This window comes from Cyanistes caeruleus, chromosome 3, assembly GCF_971803275.1.
Source record: "Cyanistes caeruleus chromosome 3, bCyaCae1.hap1.1, whole genome shotgun sequence".
Taxonomy (NCBI): domain Eukaryota; kingdom Metazoa; phylum Chordata; class Aves; order Passeriformes; family Paridae; genus Cyanistes; species Cyanistes caeruleus.
Genome location: NC_141703.1, coordinates 42,461,205 through 42,481,690, shown reverse-complemented (window position 1 = coordinate 42,481,690; position 20,486 = coordinate 42,461,205). Strand labels below are relative to the sequence as shown.

The 20,486-nt window shown below is 35.4% G+C and overlaps 1 protein-coding gene across 7 annotated transcripts in view; it reads left to right on the top strand.

The window, feature by feature from the left end:
- GPC5 (glypican 5) overlaps positions 1-20,486 on the top strand; it is a 584,277-nt gene that overhangs the window by 180,948 nt on the left and 382,843 nt on the right. For all 7 annotated transcript variants that reach the window (XM_086880902.1, XM_086880903.1, XM_086880901.1 and 4 more), the window contains one exon: positions 8,673-8,793. In XM_086880902.1, the coding sequence (XP_086737028.1) occupies positions 8,673-8,793 (121 nt within the window). The remainder of the gene's footprint in view (positions 1-8,672; positions 8,794-20,486) is intronic.

Here is a 20,486-nt window from a genome sequence, read left to right as displayed (position 1 = left end):
TATTTGCTGAATGACCTTTTTTTCTTTTATCAATAACCATATTCAAGTTAATTATCTGTTTAATAGTCCTTCACTAGAACTTTACTCTCATTTTGTGCTAATTTTCCATAAATTACCTCAGAAAAACCCCCAGTCCGTTCAATAACAAAGAACAGATTGTGAAAGTGCACTTTAGACATAATTTGTAATGGTGTACTTCTTACGGGGCTGTGAGATAAATATTGACTGTGGCAGGTATCAGTCCTAAAATTTTCAGGTGCATTCCAGGTCCCTAGAGGACCCTTTGGTCTCTGTATTGAAGTGTTATGTTGGACAAAATATGGTGTATCATACTTCTGGCTTCAAGGTTTGGTGTCCTACATAATGCCACAGTTGCATGACCCTTTCATTATTTCCAAGCAGAAATACTTTAGTATCCCGTAGGGGAAGCAGGCTTCCCAATTTTACACTAATTAAGCTTGACAGCTTTGCATTTCCAAGTTGCTTGAATTGTTTTTCCAAGGTAATTCCTTTTGTTTTGCCAGCTATTTTCTGTAAACATTTATGTGCTTGTTTATGGTAATTAATATCTCTCATTTCCTTGCTCCATTAAATGAAGGTACAGTAGAATTATTATGGTTGTTAAAAGATTTCCAGAATACTACAAGAAGAAGGAGATACTGTTGTCCTCATTTATCTAGATTTAGTGCACTTGCATATGTCTGCTGTTTAGCTATTTTCTAATGTAATAAGAATTTATTTTCTCAATTTTAAACATGTGACTTACCCTAGGCACCTAGTTTAAATGAAATATCTCTCTCAAAGCACTTCTCTTTGACAGATCTTGCAATTACTAGCACACATTTATTTGTTAAGGTGCATTACAGACATGTTTTGTCATGCTTTTTGGGGCATTCATTTTGCATCACATATAAGAATAGTGTCTCTGTCCAGAAAATAGCAACATTACTGTAGGGATAGGTACAGATAGGTAGCTATTATGGTGATTACCATTAATTGACAAGAAGACTAATTTCCATGGCATCTTTCAAGTGAGAGTTCTTCAAAAGTTCGGCAATTTTTGAAACAGTAAAAAATTTGCTGTGCTAGAAGAAAGCTTTTAAAAATGAATTTTCAATATGTAGGTTATAGCATTTTTTTCTTCTGAAGAAAATTTAGCTTTTAGTAGAAGTTACATTATTTGCAAAAAGGATAGTCTGACTTGACAGACACATATCCTGTAGATGATTTCAGATGCATAGGGAAACAATCCTTCTAAATACATGTTCTACACACAGAGAACTGGAGACAAGTTGGTGCTTTTGAAGTCTCTAGAGGGAGACCTGTCTGCCTAAGGAAGCCTTCAGGACATGATTAGCACTTCTTATGGCTTATTAAAAACTTATTTTTAGTAGACACAGCCAACATTAAAACTATGACCAACTGGCTTCCAATCACATACAGAATCCTCTCAAAAATGTTAGTATTCAAACTGAGACTGTTGTGCAGTGTTGGAGTTTATGAGCTTTAGAAGAGCTCAAAGATGTTTTGTAGGATTAGAACATAATGGAAATTATTGATGATAAAAGGTTTTGTACTGTACAAAAAGCAGAACTGGGCCATACTTGGAAATTCATTGAAAGAAATACTCTGAAAGACTCTATAATACTTTAGTACATACTTCAGTGTTACTTGTTTTATTCATGTGAACATAGCTATGTTAAAATGAAGTATCTGTTGTAAAACAAGTATTTCAATAATGTGTCACTTAGTCTTCAAATGTAGAAAAGTCTGAAGGCTGCTTTGCTATTTTTTGTTTTCCTTTAACAAGGCAGATCTGGTCAATGATAAAAAAAAAATATCTAATTTAATTTAATTTTATTGAGTTTTTTAATCATTAAAATGTGTTGAAAATGTCTAGGGCAAATAGGATCTGCCCTAGAATTACTGCAAGTACTGTCTCTGATAGCTAGGTGCAAGATATCTTTTACAAACTTTCTGTTTGTAAGCTAATTAGCTAAAAAGCTAATTTTTCAATCTCTACTTTTAAAACACTACATAAGACTAAAAAATAGCCAGCACATCTGTCTAAGTTTCAAGAGGTTTTTACTGTTTCAGTGATTCTTTTATTTGTTCATCTTTGCTAATTAAAATATTCACAACTGAACACTCTTACTCATTTGTTGCTGCATATGTTTATCTTTTACTAGTATTCAGGTAATTGTTCATTTCTCAATTAACATTACCCAAAATTTTGAAATGCCCAGCCGTGATGAAGATGCTAGCAATAGCAGGTGTAAGCCAGTAATTATCAGCAGTCATAAAGCAAGCAAGCTGAGAAGGAGTTATTAAAAATCATATCCCATGTCTGAAATAAAATGTAGTGGGCACACTGTGCTATTTTACCGTTCTTAAACACAGTGAGACTATATAAATACAGGTGCTTGCTTGAAACTTGTAAGTGCCAACAACCCAAGTTCTGAAGTAATTTTGAATTCAATTAACGTGAGAAGCTGAACAAAACAAATCCCTTAACAAGACCAGTACATGAAGGCTTACTTTTAAAAACTAGAGGATACAAAAAAGAAAATCCATTTCATGAAGGAGAGAACAGTCTGCCAAAGTTGCAGCTTGGTTACTGTATCAATAGCAGTTAGAGGAGATGAAAACAGTAAATAAAGATATAAATAATATATACATATTAATATATAATAAATAAATTATATATATGATAAATAAATACAGTAAATAAATATAATATTTTAAAAGTTGTTTGGTTTCTTGAGCTTTATATTCTCATCATCTGGATCTTCCCAAAGAACATGGTGGAAGCAAACCCTTATTTTAAAACTACTTCCCTAGCATTTCACTGCTTAATTCAAGCAGACAGATGAAAACCAGCATTGCATCATTTACACTAAATTGGTTTCAAATGCAGAAAATTAGGTGGATTGAGAGAAACTTCTCCACTGTTACCAGATGAGGAATTTGTTTTCTATTTACTGTCATGGAGATTGCTCTAATGCAGTAAGATCTCATTTGAGATGAAATATCACAAATGAAGATGAGAATCCTAGTGCCACAAAGTGATTAACAAAATGAGCTTTGTCAGGCAGTGTCAGTACAGCTGCAGCACAGCAGCTATAGCCCCACTGAACATTCTACAGCTGTGTGACTACCTGGCACACACCAGCATTTCAGGGTTAGGGCAGTGTTTGCCAGGGTAAGCCTCTCACAGCCAGAACAGTTGTCTCAGTTTCATGACCTTACAAATTGACAACTTACTGCACGGATTCCTGATAGAGGCAATTGACCAAAGCACTGCAAAGCACAAGAATCACACTGAATCAAGGATGGAAGAAACCTTTAAGATCATCTAGTCTCACTATCAAACTAGCAGCATTATCATCATAAACCATATCCCCCAGTGACACATCCAGACTCCTCTCAAACACTTACAGAGGTGATGACTCCACCACCTCTCTGAGCAACTTACTCCCAAGACTAACCACTCTTTCAGTGATTTTTTTCATATCTGATCTGGACCTCTCTTGGCTCATCTTAAGGCCATTTCCTCTTGCTCTTTCACATGGCAGAAGAAACTCTTACTGCAGCTTCCTTTCAGGTAGTTGTAGAGAGCAATGAGGTTCCCTCCAAGTCTCCTCGAGACTAAACAAGCTCAGTTTCCCCAGCAGCTTCTTATAGAATTTGTTTTCTAGACCCTTCATAAGCCTTGCTGCCCTTTCTGGGACATGTTCCAGCACCTGAATGTCCTTTTTAATGTGACCACCCAAAACTGAGCATAGGATTTGATGTGAGGCCTCACCAATGCAGAGTACAGAGGGACAGTCAGTGCTTGGACACCTGGGCACAAGCTGGCTGATGTTCAGCTGTGCATCAACCAGCATCCCTGAGCTCCTTTCTGCTGATGACCTCTCAAGCCACTCTTCCTTGAGCCTATGGTGCTGCATGAGGTTGCTGTGAACCAAGTGCAGGACTCAGGAGTCGGCCTGGCTGAACCTTATGGCATTGTCCTCAGCCCACTGTTTGAATCTTTCCATATCTCTCTGTGGAGCCTTCCTACCCTCCAGCAGATCAACACCTCCACCTGATTTGGGGTCATCTGTGAACTGACTGAGGCTGTACTTCAGCTGCTTCTCCCAACCATCGATAAAGATGTTCAACAGGAACATTTTAAGGCCATTATACTGAATCCTGAATACTGAATCCTGGGGAACACCACTGGTGACCAGAAGAAGGCAGTGACAGGTGGTGATGGTAGCAGTTGAAAGAGATACATCAGGATGGGGTGACCAGCTAAAATTGCTTAAGTATAGAATATCACCATGTCTCTTGGGAGAGGCTTGACTTCAAGTACACTTGGGAATGTTCTGGACAATAGCTTTTCTGTCATAGTACAACTTTTGTTTAATTGCCCACTTGAAAGATGGTCGAAGTGCCAAAAAATAGCTCGAAAAGGAAAATCATAATCTGTTGTTGACTGTAAAAATGATGTATTAGTTGTCATCACAAAATAATACAGATTATTTTGTGCTGGAGGGACATACATGTACAGATATTCCTGAAGCGCCACATCCAAACTGGCTGAATCATACAAGAATTGGTGTATTTATTACTTCTAATAGTTTTTCCAACTGCATGTACCAAGAAATTTGTGATAGCAAATAAAGCATGATTTTCTCTTTTATCAGAGATCTTGAGAGAATCAAAAGTAAACCCCACCAATTGTATTCATAAATACAATAAAGAGTAATAGGTAATTTACATGAATATTCATATATTGAGCTCAGAAAATGGGCACCTTGTTATTCATCACTTTAAAACATGTTTATAGAATACAGATATATTGGTTCTTGGGTTTTTTTCCTAATGCTGATGAAAATGAATAGTACTTGGGGACCAAGTCTGCCTATTAAAGTGATGTGATACATTACCATGTTTGTACAGAAATGAGCACAGATGGCGGGTCTATTATTTCTCTAGCAAGAAATTAGTCATTTTTTTTCCCCAGGATTCAAATCTGAGCAACACTTGCTTAAGTCAGACTACCTCTGTGGGGATCCTTAAAATATTTTTCCCATTACTTGTACATTAGGAGTTAGCGAAACAGAAAGTGATTAATGCCATATTAAAACTTTAAAATGAATGAAGTCTCTCAAACCAAGAGTCTAAGATTTTCATATTTTCCCCACCCCCAAATAAAGGGAAACAAATTTTGCATATAAATGTGAGTCTACAGGGATGAAGCTTTGTGTACCATGCTCAGATTCGCAATAGCCTGTTTAGCTTTGACAGATCATTTCATTTACATTAGAGTATTTGAAGATGTTAGATTTATAGACATTTTTTAATTAATCACAATTATGTGGAGTATGAAACAACTTATAAGTAATTTATAAGTTTTTGTAGGCAAAAGGTACCATTTCAAGCAAAGTGTAGATTAAATAAAAATATGTTGACTTTCATTACTTATTTTTATGAGAAGAATCAATAAAACAATATTTCATAAGGTTTTGTCGATGCCTTATTATACACCTGAAAAAAGAAAAAAGGTTTTCAATCTGCCTTATGACTTGTCAGAGCATATAATTACAACAAACTCAAAATTAAATGAGAATTTTTAATGTCAATTGGTCAAAGCTGGATCGTCTTGCAGTGAAAGCAAATTTAATATGGGTTAGGATTTCCAATAACAATAAAAATGCAAATGTATGTATTAATTTACTTCAATACATTGATTGTTCTCACATTTGGGCATTCATTACATACTGTCTCTGCCACTTTCTTCCTCACACTCTTCCCCTGCTCCAGCACAGAGTCCATCCCATGGGAGTCAGTTGTCCATGAACTTTTCTAATGTGGGTCTTTCTTACAGGCTGCAGTTCTTCCCAGACTTCTACAGCGTGGGTCTTTTCCACAGGGTGGAGTACATCAGGAGCAGGCTGCTCCAGTGTGGGTCCTTCCAAGGGTCACCTGCCAGCAAACCTGCTCCAGCATAGACTTCTCCCTCCATGGGTCTGCAGGGCTGTTTCTCTCATATCAATTCATCTCGTCCACCTCCTCTTGCTCAGCAGTTTTTTCTCCGTTTTAAATCACAGGAGTACTGTTACCATCACTGTTGGGCTTGGGCTTGGCCAGCAGTGGGTCTGTCTTGGAGCTGGCTGGCATTGGCTCTGCTGGACATGGGGAAAACTTCTGGCATCTTGTCCCAAAGCCACTCCTGCAGCCTTCCCTGGGCTTTGCTTTTGCCAAGCAAACCAAATACATTTTAGGCAAAATATTCGTCCAAATCAAATTCCATTTAAATTAATCTTAATTTTTGAAATTCAGCTCTTCATTTTCCATATGTGATGGTTACTCCTCATATGTTCCTGGGGGAGAACTCACATCCAGAACCTGGAGGATCAATTTCAAGACTGAAGTCTTGGAATACAAAACTAAAAACTCTCAAAGGAGTAAAAACTTTGCAAAGCTTGAATAATAACACATCACTTCAAAAGTATGAGGATTTTTTTGAGAGAAATATCAACTCCTTTAAGAGTCAAGGTGGAAGTCTGGTAAATATCTTGTAAATTTGATTACCAGAAATCTTCAGAATGTGTAGTGATTATACCAATACTGGGTCCATAGAGTGAGTTGGTGTGTAAGGATTGGTATTTTCTCTGTTGACATAAACTTGTGTGTTAATTGGGATCTTCAACTGTGCAAGACTTCTGATTTCATTGTAGAAATAGCTTAAAAAGAAATGATAGTCTTGAATGAGTCGTTGCCAAATAATTCCCAGGTGTGTTAAACTAATAAAATTGTAGTCTAGGGAAGTTCCAGCTTCAGCATGATTTATTTCTTCCTGCATTGTTAGAGAAATGACTATCATTGAATTAAAAAAAAACAAACAGAAAGGGTATTCTTTTTCATAGCTATGCAGTTCACAGGCAAATGTGCAATAGTTGGGTTTGCAGCATTTGAAAAAAAGGTGTTAATTGAAGAATTCTGAGTGACAGAAAGTGAGAACACAGATTTTGCATGCTGTGAAACAGAACAAGACCACTGGATAGAAAGGATAGACATAACCTTCAAGATTTTTTATAGTGTTATGGAGTGAAGAGGAATTTTGGTGTTGCATTGAACTAGTGTGTTATTTTTTCTGGTCACTGCAGTATTTTTCAGCTGGAACTAATTTGTTATTTATTTATTTACATATTTTGTTTTATACAAATGACTGCTAAAGAAATTTTTTTGAAGGTTTTTATGTTTAATTTTAATTTTTTTCACACTTAGAATTACCAGAAGATTTGTTGACCCAGCCCAAATTGCTGCATTAACAATGGCTCAAGACTAGCAGGCAGACTGTGGGTTTTGTCCACACCCCTATACAAAGCTTTTCCCCATCACTTCAAGTTGGCAAATGGCTCCATTGCTACAAGACAGCACAGAAAGTTGTCTGCTGTAAACCAAAATAACACCTTTTCAATTATATGAGCCATTCATTTATTCAGTATGTACACTTCCTCAGGAATATCCTAAATCTCATTTAGGGTGATATTTAAGTAAAGATCAAGGACAAAATATCGTTGTTATGTGGTAACCTTCTTTTACTGAACTGCATTCATTGTTTAGCATAAATACAAGCTTTTCTGTAGAGTTAAGAGGACCTGTAATGTTTTTGATGAAAGAAATTCTGCAAAATTTGAATGTGCTGTGTTGTCTGCTCTTACACATGGATGCAACAGGCAGGAATTAGACATTTCTGATAAGGTTATTTCATTTCTTTTTCATGCAGCAAAACATCTGGCAAAGTACTTTTGAGACAGAGACATATAGAGCTATCCTATTATAGAGTATGCTGAAAAAATATAGCATATGGAGGGTATTTGCATAATGTACAATATCTGTAATGAGAAGGTAGATAGTTTTTCTTGCATAACTTAAGTATTACATATAATATGGTAAGTTGAATGAAGCATTGCTTCTTAATAAGCTACAGAATCCTGCTCAGTGGTTAGTTTATTTACTGTATTTTGAATTTTGTTGTATTATAAACAATGTTCTACTTACTCAAGGAGTTCTTTTTAAAATCAGCTTGTATCTGTTTTTTCCTTCTTTTTATATATCTATATGTCTAGTACATTTTGGCCTATTCTTGCTTATATAATTTATGTAATGCTGAATAATTTATGCACAATGTGGCTGTTACCTTTCAATAAATATTCTGTCTGCGCATGCACTCACACAAACACTAGAAAACTTCACGTTTATTTCTGAACTTCCAGCGTGTATGGGATCTGGAGTTTGTTTTAAAAACCTGAAATGTCACACATTTAGGCAATCATCATGCCATTGTATTTAGCATAATCAAAATGGAGCACAGTCTTTTTGCACACACACAAAAAGACATGCACAGGGCTGAATTTTTCATGCTACAAAATGCAGATAACTTTGCTTATTAAAGTTTGCAGTAAACTTAAAGTGCTAATAAATAACAGAACTTTGCGGAATGTAGTAATTATATTTTGTTGTATTTCTTTTTTTGTGAAAAATATGTGCACAAAATTAATGCATCTCATTAAAGAGGTATGCTGGTGCCATGAGAGATAATACAAATTAGAAGATGACTCTCTGAGAGTAGAGTAAGTTACTAAACCATTTTTATGTGTGTTTCTGTATTAAACTAGCTATACGCACCGTGTGGTTGGCACTGGAATCAAAGCTCAGTCTGCAAATCCAGAAGTAAAAGTGAAGGGAACAGATCCTGTAATAAGTCAAATTATTGACAAGCTGAAACATGTTATTCAGGTAAGATGCTTCTTCCTGTGGATACAGTATAGTTCTTACTACCACTCTAGTAATGAAAGTATTAATTTACTGCACCATGAAGGTTAATTCAAGTTTCTGCTGAGTGCCACATCTACAGCAAAACACTAGTTGCTCTCTGTCTCGCTTCAGTTATTAAAAATGATTTAGTTAAAAGGCTTGCATATGGCAGATAAGTGTAGGAAGTGAGGCTCTGGCAGCTGGGCCATCTGTACCTGCAAGTACCGCAGCTCGGCATTGCAGTGAGCATACAGAAGCACAAACAATATGATTTAGGGACATTAACTGGGTGCATATGTTTAAATAACAATAAAACATAATTTCCCTCTTCCCTCTTTACCAAGTCTAGGTTCTTTCTTAACTTATATTGCTGTGAGGCTTATGCCAGACAGGAAAACTAGGAAGTTTGAATGAAAATCATGTGCCTGTTGTTTGTTACCTGATGTACATATCTGTGAATTAGTAAATTTAAGGCTTACAAGGAAGTCAATTGCAATATGGCTCTGTACAATCATAATACTGTAATAAATTTACAGGATTACAAGTATCTCTCGTTACATGCACATTTATATGCACAGATAGCCAGAACTAGAGGACAAAAACATAATGCCTGTGGAAGACAACAGTTATTTTGCTCTGTATTCAGCTCTGTATTTCAGTTTAAAAATACAAGTTTTCACTCTGATCTGAAGGCTCAGTGACCAGAAAGGTTCTACAGGAGTTTCTTGTCAGTGACCCATTTAATCCAGTATCCTCTCTGCACTGGTAAAAAGAGAAGCTACTTAGGAAGACCATGAAGATCCTTCCTTTTATTGTCTTCCCTTCTCTACCCCATTCCCCGAACAAGAAAATTAGAGATATTGTCTTCTCCTTGCCTAGTGCATTTAGATCCATCTAAGGACTTGCTTTAATTCTTTTTTCACATCTTCTTGACAGCTTTTAAATACAATTTCCCTTACGGTTTCTGGAGTTGAAATATTACTGATAGCTTCACAGTAAACCCTTTTGGTTCTTATATCTCTAATTGTGAACAATAACTCTTCTCTGACAACAAAACAAAGAGTGATGAAATAGAAAAAAGAAAAAAAAAAAAAAAACCACAGAAAAATTTCTTTTCCATCAGTAGTGTTGTTTTCTAGAAGAAGTGCCATTAGTTTTGAAGTTCAAAGGCAATCATTATTCTTTCCTTCCTAAAAGAAATATCTTTTTTATCCCTCCAGCCTCAGCATCATGCTTTTGTCTCTCTTCTTTATTAAAACAGCATCTACAATGGTGGGAAAATCAATGCAATTTTCCTTACAAGAGATGCCATGATTTAATTAATAACTACAAAATACTTTACAAAGATAAACTTTGCAAATATTACTTGATAAGTTCCAAAGTCTTTCATTTATCAGGAATGCTTTCCTCCCTTTATATTAAAACTGTCTGTATAGTTTATTGTGTTGGTTTCCTCTAGAGACTTGAAGTTGTGTTGTTTTCTCCTTGAGTGAGTACCTAAAAGAGTGGAATAGAATATTTCCATTATAAAGTATTTCATTTTGAGAGCATGCTTGCCCTTGTCCCTAAAGACTTGAGTGGATCTTGGGGAAAAGGACATATAATTTACATACTGAAATACTTACTAACCTCCAAGTATATTTTCTTTCTGTGGGATAGTTTCTTTCCTTGTAGCTCGGAGTATGAAAATAGGGTCAAGGGATAAAGAGAGCATAAAAATCCTTAGAGACCTGACATATAACTGTTTTTCCCCAGGAAAAAAAAAAAAAAAAAAAGGTTGTAGAAGCTGGAAAAAAAGCTTCTTTACCATTTGCTGCTTGGAAATGGAAGATGAGGAGTGTAAATTAGAAATTCAAATACAAAAGATCACCTTTTTGTCCTGTGTGGTATGAAAAATGATGAATCACATATTAAGCTTACAATGGGCAGAAAATAAGGGGAGCTTAATGGATTGTGGTGATGCCTCAGAGACAGAGTCATACTTAAACCTAACACACTATCCAAGCTGTGTTACTGAACTTCAAAATTTTAAGTGGCTAACTTAGTAGGAACAAAACATATTGGTCAAGTTTTACAAAACTAATTCCTGAAATTTACAAAACTATATACTTTAATTCATCTTCAGAGTGAAAATAGCAAAAGGACAGAGATTTTTGAGATCACTTTCTACTCATATTTAGTGTTAATTTAGGAAAACAGATCAGTACCCTTCTGTCATGCATACAGAAGAGGACAGATTTCTTAGCATCTCCTCTATTTTATCCTGTTGGATATACAAAGGCATAAAAGTCCTAAGCAAAGAATTGGCTTTAAAACATGTAAACATACAATGTTTAAACTCTGTTTTCTAGGTTCTTTCCTCTTAAAAATTTAAACACTTGAAATCAATCCCTGGTTGCATAAGTGACAGTACCTCCTTTCAGCAGGCAGTGGTTTCTGGGCAGTTCTGCTTTGTGAGAGAGTCACAGTAATCCTCCTTTTTCTGTAAATAGTGGATTTACAAAAAAATCAATAGAATTTTTTTATTCTGTTGGACCCCAATGGCTGTAATCTGTGCCCTGGACTCTGCAGGTTCGTATTCACAACAGAAAAGTGCAATTAGAGGAACTTAAATGAGATCTGCTGAACCAGTCAGTGCTGAATATGGCTTGAAAAAGTCACCTTCTTCTGTACAACTCCTTACTTGTATAGACAGGTATATTGGAGAGTTTTAAATTATGAACTCTTCTTCATTCATTTATCTTCAGGCAGGCAAATTATGGGTTCAGTGCATATCATTTTATGTACTGCAGCCTGCAGCTATCACTCTAATAGGTAATCAAGATAAGCAAAGTCAGTTTCATATGGCATAAATAGTAATGGGAATTATTCTCCTTTCTTCCCCAATAATTTAAACCCATGATTAATTCATCATTCCTGCAAGTACAAATACTAAGGTTATGAAGTAAGTGTGATTTTTGGAGTTGTGATAACAGGTAATTGGGCCTTGGTCTTTTCAGTGTGTTTCTTCTTTCAGAAGACAATCTCAAAAAGATACTGCTTTTGAAAGTAGTAGACGTTACTTGGAGCTTGTATTTACAGGTTAAATAAAGTCTTACTCATTTCAGGAAATCTTGCCATAGCAGAAGATACTCCTATGTCTGCTGTCTAGATTAGGCAGACCAAATCTCACCCTGGAGATCTCCAGAGGCACCTACCATTAGTGACTATACTGGAAATTTAAATCCTTCTATCAAGATAAATTATTTCCAATTTCTAGGTGCAGTAAAAGGCATGTCTGAACTTATTTGGAAAAGATCCCATTTTGCACTGCTATACCACTAGACTGCTGGCTGATATGCATAAAATAATATTTACCTTCTCCACAAAGGGCTGCAAACTGTCCCTAATGGAATTGATGCTTACGTTCCTTAAAGGTGTAAATGCTAGTACTTCAAATGACATTAAATGCTGGTGACAGTCTAATTTTTCCTTTACAACTTGTCATTACTATTGCATGGTAAACACTCTGTTTCACCATGCTGCCATTTTCCCATTTACCTATCTCAAAAAGGTTGCAAAAATAGTGAGATGAGACTTTGTTTTGACACTGATTTGGCATGCTAACAGCTAAATTTTCCATCTGCATTTTTTAAAGCTTTTATCCGTGTACCACAGCACAGTCGAGTTAATATGTGTTTTTGTAAGAGCTGTTCAAGTATGGATTGGAAATGGGGATGGAATATATTACCTGAATCCTCAGCTGCTCATACAGAGACCCATGTTTTGAAATCATTCATGTACAAGGTGTGGCACTTGTAGTTGTGCCTACTTACTGTAGCGTTATGATAACCACCTAAAGCCTCTCTGCCTCTTACACTAGTGCCAACAGCTGTATAAATGTCACAAATTAAACATTTTGATGACTTTTTCAGTGACTGAAATGCAATTCGTTGTCATGGAATGCGGGAATTCTCAAGCGTACAGCATTAGGCAGATGCAGTTTGACACACTCTTCGGTAACATGCTCTTGGAGACTCACTTTCTAAATTTTTCTTTCTCTTCTTACATGCTTTTTGTTGATATGGTGTAACCTGCAGTTTATACCTTTCAATAATGGGTAAGTGGGAAGCAAAATTTCAGTGCACTTTATGCAGCAGCCATTTAATATTCACTGGTATTAGAATTGCTTTCAGCCGTGTTTGCTCCTAAACTGACTATTTATTTTTTGTTGCACTAGGAAAGCCTTCCTCACAAGTTTATTTTGTATTTCATATTACAAATGCATATCTAAATGTTAATTTTGCCTTAGGTTTTGTTTTTACTGTTTGGTTTTTTTTTTTACACTTTCTGGTTTCATCCAAAGTTAGAACAAACCTACAGGTAAAGAATAGCTCAGAGTGTTGATTGCGTTACTTTTTTTTCCCAGTGATTTGTAGGTACTGCTCCTTTATTTTAAATTTATTTCTGGAAGTAATACAATGCTCCTGTCCTTTTTAAAACAAACCCTTGGACAAATTCTGGTTTTGGCAAGGCGTGATAGTAGAGTACTAGTGATACAGGGATATCAGGATATTCCTATTTGACAGAGAAGTCTATTTCATATTGTTGTGTGAGCTGTTTCAGTCTTTTATCCCCTCTATGGAGAGCTGCCTCTGACTGCTGGCTGGTGCCAACAGTATGGTAAGTGCTTGATTATTACCACTGCATGTAAAATATTGGCAGAATTCCTGTAAAAATATTAAGCAGTTAGAAATGAGGTGGGAAATTATTTTCTGAGTTTCATACTCCTCCATTTAAAATATACTTCAACTTCCAGCCTCAAAAGTACACAAAAGAGTGCAGGATTGCTGATGCTTTGTATCTCTTGAGAGTGAAAAGGTTTTCTTCACAGTTCTGTGATGATAGTGAAGGTATAAACCCTTCTAGTCTCTCACAAAAGTAGTCTTTCTGTATTAGTAAGTCAAACACTAAAAGTTATATGAGCATTCTGAGATGACTGTATGTCTTTAAAAATTAAGGTTAAACTAAAACCTAAATATTTTTAGGTTTACAGGTAGAAGGCAGGAAAAAACAAAAATGATTAGGAGGATATGCAGTTTAGCTGATGCATCTCCCACTGCTGGGATGCTTAGGAGGTAAATTGAGAAAAACAGTCACCAGCCACATAGTCCTTCTGATCAGTAATTTACTTAAAACGCCAGCAGTAGTTTCCCTATCTTACTTTGTTTTTCACTAACTAGATTGCCAGAATTATTAAGGGCTAATCAAAGTCCTGTTCATTAAAAAAAAATTATTTTTATTGTGAAGTATCTTTTTTTAAATAGGATTTATGCCTAAATGGCAAGAGTATACATTGCACACAGCTTTCTGAAATTGTTGTACAAATTTGTATAAAACTCTTAATAATGGGCTAATTTAAAAAAATCCTTAACATTTGATTTTTTGTTATTTTTCTCCTTGCATTTCTTATAAAGCTTTGCACAGTGCACAGTGAGAAAACCTTTTTCTTGATGCAGCAGGGAGATACTGTCAATTCTTATCCATTTTGTGCAGAGAACAGTGGCAGAGAAAATAAATCAGCCTTTTCTTGCTACTTAGGTGAATAGTGACACTAACTGAAGTATTCATTATGGTGCAGATCCTATCTACAAAAGTCTATTTTGCACCTAAATTGTTTGCTATTATAGCTGGTAAAAATTGCTTGTGTTAGGTTTTTTAACCAAACAGGACCATTGTTTTACCTTCTCATTTTTAAGTACAATATTAAGGGGAGTTTTGAGATTTTGGGAGAGCCTGGGGTAGCTCCACCTGTTCTTCATAGAGACCACCACACCCCATACATTGTTATAATTCATACTTCTGAATCAATATTCTCATTTCATTGATAATAGATAGAGGAATATTCTCCAACTGACATGCTTGGAACAATGTGTTTGGTAAAAAGGGAAGAGAAATGTAGAGCAGTATCAAATAAGGCTTTAGAATATTTAAGTTAAGCAGGATATCAACTCTAGTCAGAAGTGAAAATCAAACAGGGGCTCTAACTTATGAAATCTGACACACATCACAAAGCCTTCCCATAGTTACCTTAATTGACAGCCTCTTAAGAGCAGATACTCAGCAACTGCAGAGAATAATATCATATCAGGATGGAAAGTATCAACAAAAGTTTGAGAAGACACTTACTGTTCCTGTTAGTACTAATTAATGACAGATATGATCTGTCAACATCTCAGTAACATTAAAGAAAATACTTTGTATTCAAGAAAATACATTAAAAAGGAAAAAGAAGAGTGGGACAGTAACTGGACTTAACAGTAGGTACCATTAAGATGTAAGTACCATTTATGTGGTGTTGTAGTGGTCTTCTCAGTACTGTGGAAATTCCTGTGTGAGCAGTTCCTCTAGGCTGACATATCAAGGGAATAAGCAGGATGGCTGTGCTGTGTGTCCATTTGTGTTTGGTGCTGGCTGAGCACTGTGTCCCACCTTGGTTTGCTGCCTGTGGATTGTGTATAGGAGAAGAGAGTGTTCAAAGATAGCAGCAGTTCCAAAAATGTTGATGGGAATGCTTTGCCTTTTGTCAGTCCAAGTGTCACAGCTGAGGAGAATGCTACTGGGGGGGTTGAGGATTGGACTTGAAGACCTTTAAAGGTCCCTCCTAAGCTGAACTATTCTATGATTCCATTGACTACATGACTATGCTGTGTGAACTCCTATGCTGTTAACTCCAGGTAATAAACATGGGAAGAGCTGTCATCAATACTATGGACATGAAAAGATGTCATCAACAATTATAAAACAGAAAGCACAAGGAAAAGAAGTTCCTTTATCTTCAGTGATAATAAGACCATTTCTTAGAATATGTACAAAGTATGTCACTATGGAAAACTGTGACATCTGAAACAAAACATGTACCACAAAAGCACAAAACAAATTAAAAAAACCCCACAAAACCAGAAGCATTTCAGTGGTTAACTGTTAAGGGAAAAAAGTTGCTGGTCACAGACTTTCTGGCCTGAAAAGTAATGCATCCTTTTTGAGCATGTTGAATGTTTCCTATTTGAGACAAGCTATTTCCTTTTGGTCTCAGTCCTGGGAAATCCTCAGAGGCAGTGACCTGTGGAGAGCAATACAGAGCAAGTCATTTGCTGCAAGCATCATCATAATTTGTTCTCCTTGCCAGTTTGTAAAATAAGCAATGTGTTCTGTAGGCACAAGAAATACCAGTCTGGAAAGTAATCTGTTGCTCTGAAATCTTATAAACAGAAATCTGATGTTATCTGTGAGGGCTGTGTGTTGCCTAAGGAACTCATCTGCTTGCTGGAAGTTTTGGAAATTGTGGAAAGCAGCAGCATAGTATGGAGCATTCAACTGCTTTTGAACCCCGTGGGTCTGAAATTCATGTGGATAACACAAACAGTATTTGAAACTGTACCGTATAGTTGAAGGTCACAAATTTTGCTCAGCACAACCCTGGTTTTGTCTTGAGAGAGTCAGTCAGCAAGCAGTTGAAGAATCAGTAACAAAGGTGAAATATTTAATTTGCATGAAGTCTCAGCAAAGCTGTTCAGGACTGTGGAAGTGTCAGAAACAAGCTGTGCTGTGCATTTTTTTTTAAAGCAGTTTTTGTTTCAAGAGAGAATACCGAAAAATACAAATATATCCTGGCAGACTATGATTATGTGCTAGGTTTGTGAGTAGGTTTCTTATCTTTTCTCAAGTACAGAAACATTACACTGCTCTGTATTTAACTGATACATTTAAAATACAGAAACCAAAAGAAACATGATAAATATGCTGATTCTATATTCCTTCTAAAACAAGCATGTAATAAAAAATACATTCACAGAAGAAAACTTGTCAAGATAGAAAAAATAATAACTGATAGTAACCCAATTGAATAGACATTTATATATTTCTTTACAAAACAGATTAGCTATTACTTTGGAAAAATATTGTTCAAATTTCATCTTTAAAAAAACAAACCAATCTTAATATACTTTATTAAACAGATTGTGAAGTCTAAGTTAAGTTCTTTAATGTGTTCATTTCTTTAAATGACTTTTCAAAACCTTACATCTTAAAAGTAAATATTATTTGTTTGTTGTCTTAAACCCAGCATACTTACCAGTTCCTTAATGCTGTGTTTTGGCCTTTTTAACACTTGTCTGTGTCTGATAAGCTCCATCTTTAAGAGCAGACAGAAGAAAGCTTTGAAGATCAAAACATTCTTCTTCCAAGCACCCACCCTAACTTGTTTGCTAAGCTCCATCCTTGTTGCTCATACTTTGTAGAGAAAATGGAGACACCTCTTTCTCCTTCCTACTCTGGAACCAGTGGTAATAGTAGCAAGTGCTGTTCTGGTAGTGGGACACTGGTGGGACACCTCTGCTTCCTCTTTTCCCTGCACGTTTCTTTTTTCTCTCAGTGAGTCATTCAGCTTGATCTATGGACTTCCTCACTGCAATGATAGAACTAGTCCTATCAGATAGTACTAAACAACTGTAAGATAAAAAAACCCCAAACAACTGGATCTTTAAAGAGAATCCTAAACCAATCCTGGATCTGTAAATTCCTAAATAAAATATACAGACCCCATTTTTTCATGTATGATAATGTTCTGATTAGAAACTTCTCTTCTTGTAACTTGCTTGTCACTTCAGCTGAGCAAAATAATTAAAAGTAATCACTATCCTTGTCTAGTTTACTTGACATGTGATTACTGTATAAATCTCATAGGTACACTGGCCCATAGTCCAGGCTGTGAAAATGATAAAAAGAAATTTTGTGATAGAAGTACCATAAGCTAACTTCAGATAAAAGTGTTTTCCTTTATTTTCTGCCTGTTAATGGGATGTATATTTGCAGTGAATACAGAATTGTCCTATCCTTCTTCTATAATCCTTTAAGTATTCTGCCAGGTCCAGTTTCCCCTTGTCAGCTTCTTATTTCTGCTTCCTACCCTCCCCAGTTCTTCTCCTCTTTCAAATAATCACATGGTTTTAATTTCTATCCATAAAATACTTCCCTGTCATATTTGATATCTCTTTTAACAGATATCTCACCTTCTGTCTCTGTTGGTACACAGGTCTGGAAAAATGATAACCTAGCTCAAAAGCAAGAATGTTGTTTCTCAGTCAGTGAGGACTATAACTGAAAAAATTAATTTTAAATATCTGAATAAAGGTCTTACTGTTAGCTACTAACTAGTAATGCAGGAAAGTAGGAGAGAAGTGTATTATAGCCTCTGTGAAAACTTTTGTCTTGATTGTGATGAAAGATAGGGAGGCATTTTAAAGTGTGAATAATGAATGACTATGATAAAAACACAGTGATAAGATTGAAAGAGGCTGCAAAATCCCAATTCTGTTACCTTGAACTGTAATTTCCTTCTTAATGCAGCTGCCTTGCCCTAAATCTACCTTACAAAAGAACTGTTTACTCAGGTCTATGCTTCCTTATTGATGCACACAGATCTGGGCAAACAAAAAACTGTAGCATAATATGTCAGTAAATGTACCAACATTTTTAGTGAGAATATGCAAACTTCTCTACCAGACCTGTACCACAGTAAGGCTACTGTTTATAAAACTATCCATCATTAATTTCTTTATTTCTTCATCTTCTGATTTAACACCCTTTTCCTATAGAGAAATGTAAAAATCTGCTTTCCAAGTAGGTGTCATACAGATTTTGAAGAATCTGATAGCATCATAACCATGGAGCATGGCATTCAATAGTTGCATGGAAATTCTTCAGGAAGTGTTTTTATTTATTGTAATAATTTAGTTCACTTCATCTGTTTTTTTCTACTTTCTGTTTGACTGTTACTCTCTTCTATCATTTTATTCATTAGAAGTCCTCCTCTAAAGCTCTGTACCTCCATGCCACAGTTCAACATTACATACCTAGTACATATTTTGTCACAGCTGTCAGATTTTCCCCATTCTCCTGTTTAAGAACTCTTTTACAACCTATTTGAAACCCTGTTTGGAGAGCCAGATGTCTGGTTCTTTACAGTCCAGCTGCAATTAGTTCCTTCTGTAACAGCTCTCTTAATTTCTAGTGTCTACTGTTCTTAATCAATCAGATTCTTTTTTTTTCCTTGCAATTTTTCTTCAATTTTAGATTAATATTTTTCTTCTAATTCTGGTTTTGTAGCCATGTAGGATTCTGAAAGTATGTCATTAAATGCTACTGTGGAGGGCTTGGTCTTCAATTTTTTTTCCTAGCAGCTTAAATATTGTCTCCAGAGCTTTTCTGATTGATTTTGTATGAACCTACATGTACCCTTAGTACCTTTTCTTATCCAAAAAATTATTACGTATCTTATCTACATAACTCACAAGGTTCACCATAGCCAGGTAAGGTACTGTGATTTCTTTAGTTACTACATGTAACAAGAGTGCATTTGTTATTGCTTTTATTGCTTATACTGGCATTCTGTGCAGATCCTTCAAGAAACCACTTGTTTGATTTTCCTCCAGCCCTTTTAAGGAAGTCTTGTATGAGGAACGTGCTAAGATCAGAGTGTAAAGTTAGGATTTAGCTGTTGAAATGTGGACATACCCATTTAGATGCTTCTTAGAACATAATCATAATCTGTAATAATCAAGGAACAGACTTGTCTCCTTATGCAATCTCAGACCCCTGGGCTGGTCAGATTTGAGTGTATTTTTCTGCTGGATAACCGTAGTTAAACACTGCAGGTGTTGCAAACAGATACTTGTATTTTTGGTGTAAGTAAAATTAAATCTCATAAAACAGTCAGCTTGGTATATCGTGGGGGCTTATATGTGAAGAGGTCAATTCATAAAACATCAGTTTTAAGAAAATTGTTTTCATGCACATGAGTAAAAAGATGTGTATCTTCATATCTAAGAGGAAATCTCTTCAGTTAGAAACTTTTGTGTGACAGAAGTTTTATCAAGAAATAATGGTGTATGAAAACAGTGCAAGTAATAAAATAGTTTGGGGGAATTCTGAGGAAGCATTTATTTGAAAGTTCTAAAAGAAAAAAGTATTGGTTTTAAATGGAACTTCTAACTGAAAAAAATATTTTAATGTCGTATACTTTTCATTTCTTCTTATGCTTCCTATTTAATTCAATTTCTAATATTTCCTAAAACTTTTTTTTCCAACAGGAAGGAAAAAAAACCTAGAAATAAATTACATAAACAAAAACTAAGGGAAAGTGTTAATAATTGAAATATAGGAACAAATAAGAAGCTATGAATATTTAAATTCTGTTTTATTTTTTATTTGATATTTGTGTAATAATCTCTATTTTTTTCCCCTCAGACATTCTTTTGATTTTTGATTCCATATTCAGTTCAAAAACACCTAATTGAAGATTTTTAATTTTAAAAAAATTATATAATATGGAGAACTATATGCTCATTAGATTATTTCAAGGAAATTTTGCTGAAGACATTTCGGTATTATAGATCAATGAGGAATGTGCACCCCAAGATTGTGCTCTTTTCTTCTGTACTTCTATATTTTACAGGAATGGGTGGCTCAGATAAAGGCTTTATTTTATAAAATTCTTTTATTTTTGATGCTGCTTAACTTCTTTTCCCCTTCTTGTTCTCTCTCTTTTGTTTGCCAATACATTTAAAATAATAATGTTTCAAGCACTTCAATGATTATTTTTGAGTCTTGCCTTTATTGCTTTCCAAGTTGTATGA